Source organism: Panthera uncia, chromosome X (genome assembly GCF_023721935.1).
Source record: "Panthera uncia isolate 11264 chromosome X, Puncia_PCG_1.0, whole genome shotgun sequence".
Taxonomy (NCBI): domain Eukaryota; kingdom Metazoa; phylum Chordata; class Mammalia; order Carnivora; family Felidae; genus Panthera; species Panthera uncia.
The window spans coordinates 93,558,071-93,568,208 of record NC_064817.1 but is presented as its reverse complement, the minus strand read 5'-3'; the positions used below and the strand labels follow the sequence as shown (position 1 = coordinate 93,568,208).

The window sequence follows — 10,138 nt, the reverse complement described above, 5'->3', positions numbered from 1 at the left end:
ACCAGGGCTTAGAGAAATCAAGTTAACTTCCCTAACAGCAAAAGCAAACAGCAGAATCCGGGCTTCTCTGATACTACGGCCGAGTTTTGGGTTTTTAAAAACTTTGAGATATCTTTGACATATAAAAATGGTATATATTTAGGGGCACCTGCATGGCTCAGTCGGTTAAGCGTCCAACTTTGGCTCAGGCCACGATCTCACGTTTCTTGAGTTCGAGCCTGCTTGGGTCCTGTCTCCCTCTCTCTCTGCCCCCCTCCCGCCGTTTGTGCTCACTCTCTCTCTCAAAAATAAATAAACATTAAAAAAAAATTTTTAAGGTATATATTTAATGGGCACCTGGGCGGCTCTGTTGGGTAAGCATTTGACTTCAGCTCAGATCATGATCTCTCGGTTTGGGAGTTCGAGCCCCGCGTCGGGCTCTGTGCTGACAATGTGGAGCCCGTTTGGGATTCTCTCTCTGCCCCTCCCCTACTGGTGCTCTCAAAATAAACAAACTTAAAAAAAAAAAGATATATATTCAAGGTTAGGACTTGATGTTTTGATACCTGTATACGCCACGACGTGTTCTTAACTAAGCCATATTCTGATTCTGGTGCTTTGCCAGGGGGCATGTAACAAAACCCTAAGGTCCCCAGGGCATTACTCCACGCCCCCCCCCCCCCCCCGCCTCCGCAGACCCTGTGTGTGAGCTGCACTTAGACACCCCAGGGTGTGCGACGTCCCTCAGGTGTTTCACCCGTGCACGTGGATCACCGATCACTTTCTACTCTTAATGATGTGGCTTGTCAGCCCTGGTGCTTTATTGCTCAAGTCTTGGGTTACAGGCAAAATCCACTGGATTTCTGAGGCCTAGCCAAGAGCTGCACAAACTGTAAACACGTTCTCATGTGGATCCCAAATAAGGGATTATTCAAAAGAAACATAAGTGTCCTCCGTTGACTGGGCTTATTATTAGCATGTTTGACAAAAGGTGGCAGATGCTACATTCCCTTTTTATTTTTTTTAATAAAATGAGTTTTGAGGTCGTGGCAGGTGTCTGTCTGGCTCCCTCTAGAATCTTAAAGGGCCCAGCAATCCCCGCACTAACTGCCGGCTCTAATCCTCTGCTTTGAACGCGATTGAAAGGAGATGGCTCGGGCCAGGTGGATGAGGGAAGGCAACTGGACGGAAGTCTGGAATCATTGTAGTTTAGGATTTTTTTGTTTCAATGAGATTAAATTCGTGTAATAAGAAGCAACCATTAAAGAGGTTTTTAAGTTTGTTTTGAGAGACAGCACACAAGCGGGAGAGGGTCAGAGAGGAGAGGCAGAATCCCAAGCAGGCTTGGACTCTCGAACTGTGAGATCATGACCTGAGCCTAGATCGGGAGTCGGACGCTTAACCGACGGCCCCATCCGGGCACCCCCAATGATCATGTTAAAGTGAACAATTCAGGGGTGCCTGGACTGCTCAGTTGGTTTAGCATCAGTCTTGACTGAGGCTCAGGTCATGATCCCACGGGTTTGGGAGATCGGGCCCCACGTGGAGCCTGCTTGGGATCCGCTCGCCCACTCTGCCCACCCCTCCCCCCCTTACAGGCTCTCTCTCAAAATAATAAAAAAAATAATCAAGTTTATGGTTCTTAAGAACCACAGGATTAGGAAAGATGGCTACATAGTACTTTTTGGAGAAAGTGCATTCAGTTAGCACCATCCACAGGCAAGGGACCAGTGGTGTTTCGATACAGTGTGCCTGAATTTCATTTTGCTACTGGCTTGGGAAAATGGACAGGTTACGCCACACCAAGCGGCTCTGAGAAGTGAACGGCCAGCCGCTGCCTTGAAAAGAAAGCTCATCTCCGGAGATCCTGTAGCATTTATTAAACATGGAACGTGCGCTCAAACGTAGCATTTCCTAAAGTACGAGAAGTCACAAACAAAAATATGTTTCGGATAGTGTTTATTTCTTCAAATTTATTTATCAGGAGTGACTGAAATAAAAAATATAATTGAGTCCCGTCATCGTGGAAATAGCTTTGAGAGAAAACTGGTCAGATGAACATTATTGCTTCCCATTTTCAACCAGTCAATAGTTGCCGTTGATAAATAGACAGCCGACAGTCTGTCGAGAATGCTCAAGATGTGTTATATAATACAACATGCCTGTTCACAGGGGAAGAAACTAGGAAATAACTTATGTGAACTTCTTGATTTCATCATACAAGACAAGCACGAAGGCACCACCCATGCCTCTGAGAACATTGGACCACGCCCCCTTGAAAAAAGCTTTGGCCCCTTCGTCACGAGCAATCTTCCTCCAGCAGTCAAGCGTGCCTGTGTACATGATGTCGGCTGCAAAGAATAAAGACATGAAGTTGGTGGCCAAAGTCCTCCCCAAGACTTATGACACTAAACCAGGGGCGCCCGGGGGGCTCTGTCAGTTGAGCGTCCTGACTCAGGTCATGATCTCACGGTTCGGGAGTTGGAGCCCCACATCGGGCTCCGAGCTGCCTGGGTGGAGAGCCTGCTTTGGACTCTCTGTCCCTCCCCTGCTCGCAGTCCCACCTCTAAGAGCTAATCGCACTTTTGGAATATCCAAGGGTTACACGCTTGTGTGGGCGATACTGAAATATTAATGCCGTGACTAAGACAACAGGGATAGGTACACTACCCATTGGTCTTAACCTCTAATACCATTTAAGCGCCCTCACTCATAGGCATGCAAAGGGCCCGCTCAAAGGCAGATACAATCAACCCCATCCCTTGACCAGAACAGACTGCATTCCTCATTTTAGAGAATCTTAAGCAGGCTTCACGCTTAGCACGGAGCCTGACTCGGGTCTCCGTCCCACGACCCTGGGATCATGACCTGAGCCGGAATCAAGAGTCGCACGCTCAGCTGACTGAGCCCCCCAGGCGCCCCTAGACTGCATTTGTAAAGTCAGGCATCGCTAGCTGGTGGCCACACGTTGTCCCGTGCCCGCATCCCTCTCTCTTTTGCTCAAGTGGAACTTACTTCCTTTGCGCCCCGACTGCATCATCATTCGGCGACGAACAGTGTCAAAAGGATAGGAAGTCAACCCGGCAACCGCTGTGACGGACTGTGCGATCATCCAGCTGATGAAGATGTGAGTGTTCTTGGGATCCGGAAGCATGCCTGGTAACAGGAAAGGGACACTTTGACCAGAAAGCAGAGTTTTAGTGGCTTGTTGTTTTCTACACCCCACCCCCAGCCCCTCGTGCGTCCCGTTTGTACTAGACGACCACGGCTTCCTCTAGCAATCACAGACAATCTCGGCCTCCGGAAAATTAGGCTGGCATTACCGATCTTTTAGATGAAAAGAACACAGCTTCAAAGCACACAGCGAACTTACCCTTTGCGGTATCATAGATACCGAAGTAGGCAGCTCGGTAGATGATAATGCCCTGCACAGACACGTTAAAGCCTTGGTACAGGCCCTTAATCCCATCAGATTTGTAGATCTTAACCAGGCAGTCACCAAGGCCTCGGAATTCCCTTTCCGCTCCGGCTTTGCCCACATCGGCCGCTAGACGGGTACGGGCAAAATCCAGAGGATACACAAAACACAAGGATGTGGCCCCAGCGGCGCCACCCGATGCCAGATTCCCTGCAAAGTAGCGCCAAAACTGGGTTCTCTTGTCCACGCCACCCAGGAAGATCTGCTTGTATTTATCTTTGAAGGCGAAGTTGAGGGCCTGGGTGGGGAAGTATCTGATGACATTGGCCAGGTTACCGCGCCAGAAGGACAGGACTCCCTGCTCCTTGGGGATACGAACCACGCAGTCTATGATGCCCTTGTATTGCTTATCTGCGGTGATTTGCTTGCTGGCATGCTGCACCTGATAGACAAGGAGGCCAACAGGGAGAGTTACAACCGCGGAGGAGGGAAAAAGGAAGACAATACATCCTCCCGATCACTGAGGGCGCTTTAAGGTTAGTTACTTCCTAAATCTAGTCTTCTAGGTCACACAGGATGGACCCTCCTAACCCTGAGGCTGTCACCAGCGGAAGGGAGGTCGGCACCCTTAGAAGGCACTAAGCCTCCACCCCTTTGGGTGGGGAGGGGGCGCCCTCAGGTGGACCCGTGCCCTTTAGACCCGGGAGAAAGGTCACTCACTACCTCAGATCCAGGTTCGGAGGCATTAGGTAGGGCCTGTCTTACGCAGGGCGCGGTCACCTTGGTGACCGTGGCCTCCGCCTCAGGTCTCCGGGGCTGCTTCCCTCTCCCGCTCCGCCCCCACTCCTCTCCTAGAGGTGACCCGCGGGCCACCACCCCTATGCCCGACCGGGAGCGCCCTCTAGAGCCGCAGCGGGAGAGCGCGGCGCGAGGAGGCAGGCGGCGGGGACACGCCGGCGGCTGCGCGGGGGCGGACGCAGTAGTCACACGCGCTTCCCGGCGCCGGCTTCCGGCCCGGCGAGGTGAGAGCGCGTCCGCGGGCGGCGCGGTCCCTCGACCTGCCGCGTGGCCTCCGCAAGGCTGTTATCTCCTTGCCGCGACCTTGAGGCCCTCGCCACGGCCACGCGTTCCTGCGTCCAGCGCCGGCTTCCAGGCTTCGCCCTTGACCTCCAGGCCCCGGGGAGACTGCCACTCCCGGAAAGCCCCCTCCGAGCTCGCCGCCTCCGGGATGCCAAGGCCCTGGTCTCCCTCGCCTCCCTCCGCCCCGACCCCTTCCTAGATCCACAACTTCAGGTCACTAAAGCACCTCCCTCGAGTTTGCCTGTGAGCCCGCCGCTGCGGCCACCCCAGCCCGCACGCGGCCACTTCCCCCGACCGGCCTGAAGAGTTGGCTCCCCCCCCCCCCTGGCGCAAGGCTTTCCGCGCCTCCCCCGCCCCCCACCCCCCGCCACTTCCTGGTCGGGTTCTCCAACCCCCGGACCTACCTGCAGCAGCAGCTTGACCCGCTCGATGGGCGCTACCGCGGTCTTGGAGATGGCCGCCGCCACTCCACCCGCCAGGAAGTCCTTGGCGAAGGACACAGCGGCATCTGTCATTTTGAAAGGAAAGAGGCGCCGGGCGACTGCGAGACTGCGGTAGGAACCGGCTGGGACTCCGGGACTGCGGGGCGGAGCGAAGCAAATGGCCGATTTATATAGGGCGAGCCGGAGCCCGGGCGGCCGGCGTCGGGGGCGGGCCTTGGGCGGGCACTGAGCCCCGGCGCGCGGGCCCGCGGGGCGGCTGAGTGGCTTAGCGCGCGGGGGGCGGAGCCGCGGGGTGGGGCCCGGGGCCGCCCCCAGCGCCTCGCCGCTCGCCCGCCCGCCGCACCTGCCCTGGCGGGAGGAAGGGGCGACCCCAGGGAATTCCTAGGCCCGGGGCCGCTGGACTCTTGGGAAAAGCGCGCGAGTGGGGAGGGCGAGTGAGCTCACGGTGTGCCTGGTTAGAAACTCCCCGAGTATCAAAAAAAAAAAAAAAAATCCCTATAATCAAGATAAATATTCAGTGCAATATTAAAAAAAAAAGTAATACGGGCAAACTACGGCCCGTTGGCCTGGTCGCCTGTTTTTGTAAATAAAGTTGAATCGGAGCCCCAGGGTTGGGATTAGGGTAAGGAGGATGAGGCAGGGTCATGGAAGTGCAGGGTGGCATCCTGTCTTTATTCTAAGTTTGGATAATTTGTTCATCATAGACCTTTGCATTACTTTGGCCTTTTTAAAAATAGTGCATTACAGATCGTTGGTCTTGATTACTGAGTTGTTTGGCCCCCCTTAAGCGAGGGCGGGTGCCTCGTTCCTCGCAGCTAGACCTGGCTCTGCTCTGGAGCTGCCCCGGTGAAGCCAGAGGAAATTGGGGGAACAGCAGAGTCGGGACACCGTCAGCGTGCCCCCGACTCTGGTTTGCAAAACCGACTTAACAAAGATCTTGCTGGGAATTGGCAGAGAAGACTCCAAAGAACTCGGCTGGGGGTAGGGAAATTAGTTTAGCCAGGGGTCAAATAAAGAGGTTGTACCAGGAAGGTTGAGAGGCTGTGTGAACTAGGTTGGCATTTGGCTCCTCGGATGCAAAGTAAAGTACTCTTGGATTGAGTAGATTCCTCACTCCAGAAGCTTTCAGAGGAATCAATTGAGTTAGGTTTACAGCCATTGTCTCAATGGACAAGTGCTTACTGAGTCCCTTAATCCCTGCTCTGGGTAAGCATTTGCCAGACAAGTCCTTAAAAACCTACTTGCTAGCTTCAGTGGGCTCTCAGGTTCAGAATGGGACAGGAGAGTATGAAAACATATCATACGTCTAAGTAATCACAAGAATGTTGACAAAAATGATCATTGTTGTAAATTGTAACTGCTCCTGATCCAAAGCTCCCAGCACAATGAAGACACAGGGGTGTGCATCCCTCGCTTTCCTATCCCGCCCTCTCCCAGCTTCTCCAAATCTGCTCATTGAAGGGCCCAATTCTCGGGGTTCCTCCAGGATTGTCAGGTCCTTCATTTAAGTATACTTTGCAATCCATTAAGTCTTCCCAGGAAGAGGTGTTCCTGGGACACCTTAGAGGTGTTCAAAGAAGAGCAGTTTTTTGTTGTTGTTGTTTTCAAATTTATGTATTTATTTTGAGAGAGAGAGCGCACGCGCGCGAGAGAACGTGAGTGGGGGAGGGGCAGAGAGAGAATCCCAAGCAGCCCCCACGCTGTCAAGTGCAGAGCCCAACTCCAGGCTTGATTTCCACCAAGCGGGAGATCATGACCTCAGCTGAAATCAAGAATCAGATGCATAACCGCCCGAGCCACCCCGGTGCCCCCAAAGAAGAGAAGTTTTGAATCCAGCTTTGTTGATCCTGGGTGACATCTTTGACCTGTGTTCTTGGAAGCTGCTCCAGTTCTCATTAGTTGATTATAACAGTGACGCAGCTGGATACCGAAATGACCTTACTGTAGAGTTTAAGTGATGAAGTATATTCTCTGAAAGTGATGGTCACTCCTCTTACCTTTACTGGTGAGAGAATTAACAGCTAAAACAAAAATCTACAGAGCCTTTTATTTAGAGGGAGGTGGTTTTTAGAGTGCATTTCAAAATAATATTCAGGGGGCAGGCACCTGGGTGGCTCGGTCGGTTGAGCGTCCGACTCTTGATTTCAGCTCAGGTCATGATCTCGCGGTCTGTGATTTCGAGCCCTGCATCGGGCTCTGCACTGACAGTGAAGAGCCTGCTTGGGATTCCCTCTCTCCCTCTCTCTCTCTGCCCCTTGCCTGAGTGCTCGTTCTTTCACTCTCTCTCAAATAAACTTTAAGACTAAATAAATTTTAGTAAAAAAAAAAGACAAAAAACCAGGGGTGCCTGGGTGGCTCTGTCGGTTAAGCATCCTACTTCGGCTCAGGTCACTATCTCAGAGTTTGTGAGTTTGAGCCCTGCTCTGGGCTCTACGCTTTCTCTCCCTCTCTCTCTCCCTTTCTCTCTGCACTTCCTGGGATTCTCTCTCTCTCCCTGTCCCTGCCCCTTACTCACTTGTGCTCTCTCTCAAAAATAAATAATAAAGAAAAATAAAACAGCAACAACAAAAAACACACAAAAACTAATTCATCCAGTGAAGCCTTAGTGGGGGCTCTGTGTTAGTAACTACTGTGAGTTCTGGAAGCTCTTTACAATACCCATATAATTAAGAAAAAAGAGCTAAAGCTAAGGCAGTGCCTAGTAATTCTCAAGAAAAAACTAGGAAGAAGGTCAGAAATGATACTTAAGGCCTCAGTTACCTATGTCCCAACACACCCAGAATATAGGTCATAAAGTGAATGTAAAATGTTGATACAAGCAAGAAAACACAACTTTACAGGCATTGTTCAAACTTGGTAGAGTAGGACTTCTGACTGTCATTTGGAAAAGGAAGGGGAAACCTGGTTCACAGAGATACTATGTAGAAGGACAGCCGAGTAGTAACAATGCAGCAACAATGTATCAGTAATTCATTGGCTGGAGGATGAAAATGAAATGAAAGGGAGAAATGAAAGTGATTGTAGTTGTGGAAGGATACAAGGAACTGCCTGGTTAGATAACAGCTGTGAATAATACTTCATAAAACCATCACATAGGCGAGAGATGGTGACCAGAGGCATAAACCATCTGAACACCTGCTGGTAGTCTCATTATTCTGATAGCAACACATTGGATACATTCTTGACTCTCTGGTTGGTAATTACACTTCTCAGAAGTCTAAAGAATCAGTGAGGTAAATTGCTAAATGGGGCTTCATCCTGATAAGAAATAAGGAAGATCTGGTTAGCAAAGTGAAAGTGACAAGAATATTGGGGAAACTGACCATGCCAATGCCATCTGGATCTGTTCAGCAAAAGAATGCTGGGCATGGTCAGATAGGTTAACTAATGTGTGCGTGTGTGTATATGTGTGTGTGTGTGTGTGTGTGTGTGTGTGTGTATGTGTGTGTGTGTGTGTGTGTGTGTGTGTGTGTGTGTGTGTATGTGTGTATGTAGGGGATAGACTTCACAGGGAAAAGATAAATAGATGTCCTGGCAAAATACCAAAAGAGAAAGATCGCTCAAGGGGGCAAAAGATTCCAAAGATAAAGTTCAAACCTGTACAATTTACAAAAATCCCAATGTGAAACTACAAAGGGAGAGATACTTATAAATGTAAATGTCCTTCCAGATTATTCTCTGATAAGCTCAGATTTTAGAAGTACATATATAGATGACAGGAGGGCTGGACTTCCGAGGACAAAGACCAAAGAGCATCACAGACCTCTAGGAGCTGAGTCAGAAGGGCTGAAGTCCAGAATAAACCCGGCTTATAAAATGGGATGGACCACAATGTAGGGTTCCAATGTTCTATTTATTGGAGGACATTTAAGGATGAGGAGTTAGAGTGGGCAGCAGGTTGGCTCGGTTGGTTAAGCGTCTGACTCTTGGTTTCAACTCAGGTCATGATCTTAGGACTCGTGAGTTCAAGCCCTGCATCAGGCTCTGCGCTGACAGCCCAGAGTCTGCTTGGGATTCTCTGTCTCCCTCTCTTTCTGCCCCCCACTCTCAAAGATAAATAAACATTTTTTAAAAAAAGGATGAGGAGTTAAACAGGAGCATGTATGATAAAGAACTGGGGGGTCCTCACTGTGCGTTGGCAACGCAAAAAAGGGCCAATAAGTCTTTATGAGCTTTATGCTCACTTCTGGATGCCATGTTTAAGAGGAAATTGACAAACTGGAACATATTCAAAGAAGGCATCAGGAAGGTGAAGTTCCCGTAAATCATGTCGTTTGAGAAATGGCTGAATGAATGAGAGATACTAGGGAAGAGCTTTGGGTGAAGGAGGGACATCATAACTGTGTTCATGGGGGTGCCCGGCTGGCTCAGTCCGAGGGGCATGAAACTCTTGATCTCAGGTTTGGGAGTTCAAGCCCCACATTGGGCATGGAGCTTGCATTAAAAAAAAAAAAAAAAAAAAGGTAAAAAGTATCCGGAGGCAAATATTAGCTTAGATTGACCAACTCTTGAGTTTTAATGGACAAATCACTCTGCCCTTACTTAAGCAAGGTGGTAAGCCAGTTCTCAGCACCAGGTTGAGGACCCTACCTATAATCTGGCAACCCTATCAGTGACCACTGAAGCTGGATTTGAGTGTCTAAGAGGTACCCAGGAAAAGCACTCTGTGTGCCGACCTGGCGTGCACCACGGAAGACTGTAACATCACACCAGGGTTTGTCCTGCAGCTACTGAGGAGAAAACAATGCTGATCTTCGGCGGCAATCTTCTTGTCTCTAGTCTCCCATTACCCCTTCAGCTTCTGGAACAGTCTTGCTCACCTCCAGTTTTCACCACGGTCCCTTGGGTTGCTCAAGAAACAAGTGATCCCTCCCTCTTTGCTTGGTTGGTCAAACTAAAACTCCTCAGCTTAGCATTTGAAGCCCTTTTGTCTCCCATCCCCACCAAGGATTTTATTTCTGGCCCCTCCGGGTGTGTTTAGAAAGCATTTGATGGATTCCAGCCCGGGAGCCGCTGCCTTTAAAACAAAAAGCAAAAACCAATCTTATTGAGGTATAATTATCATACAATCAAACTGTAAGTATGTAAAGTTTACAATTTGGTAAGTTTTTTATGTATGTATAACATCTGTGAAGCCATCACAATTAAGATAGGGAATATTTCCATCACCACACTAAATGTCCTCCCTCTTGCCCCAAACAACCACTGACCGGCTTTC

At 50.0% G+C, this 10,138-nt stretch overlaps 1 protein-coding gene across 1 annotated transcript; it reads right to left on the bottom strand.

Annotated features, from left to right (window-relative positions):
* Positions 1-1,921: 1,921 nt before the first annotated feature.
* Positions 1,922-5,081, bottom strand: SLC25A5 (solute carrier family 25 member 5). Its single transcript, XM_049644242.1, has 4 exons — positions 4,882-5,081; positions 3,353-3,839; positions 2,995-3,135; positions 1,922-2,330 (listed from the first exon to the last, which is right to left on the bottom strand). Exons 1-4 carry the CDS (start codon positions 4,990-4,992, stop codon positions 2,173-2,175), a joined length of 897 nt encoding a protein of 298 aa, XP_049500199.1. The 5' UTR covers positions 4,993-5,081; the 3' UTR covers positions 1,922-2,172.
* Positions 5,082-10,138: the final 5,057 nt, after the last annotated feature.

Bases quoted from the DNA above. Each gene is read 5' to 3' on its own strand.
- SLC25A5 (XM_049644242.1), bottom strand. From the start codon at position 4,992: ATGACAGATGCCGCTGTGTCCTTCGCCAAGGACTTCCTGGCGGGTGGA. The intron at 3,840-4,881 runs GTAGGTCCGGGG...CTTGTCTATCAG, and splicing joins GGGTCAAGCTGCTGCTGCAG to GTGCAGCATGCCAGCAAGCA. The intron at 2,331-2,994 runs GTAAGTTCCACT...TATTCTTTGCAG, and splicing joins GCAGTCGGGGCGCAAAGGAA to CCGACATCATGTACACAGGC.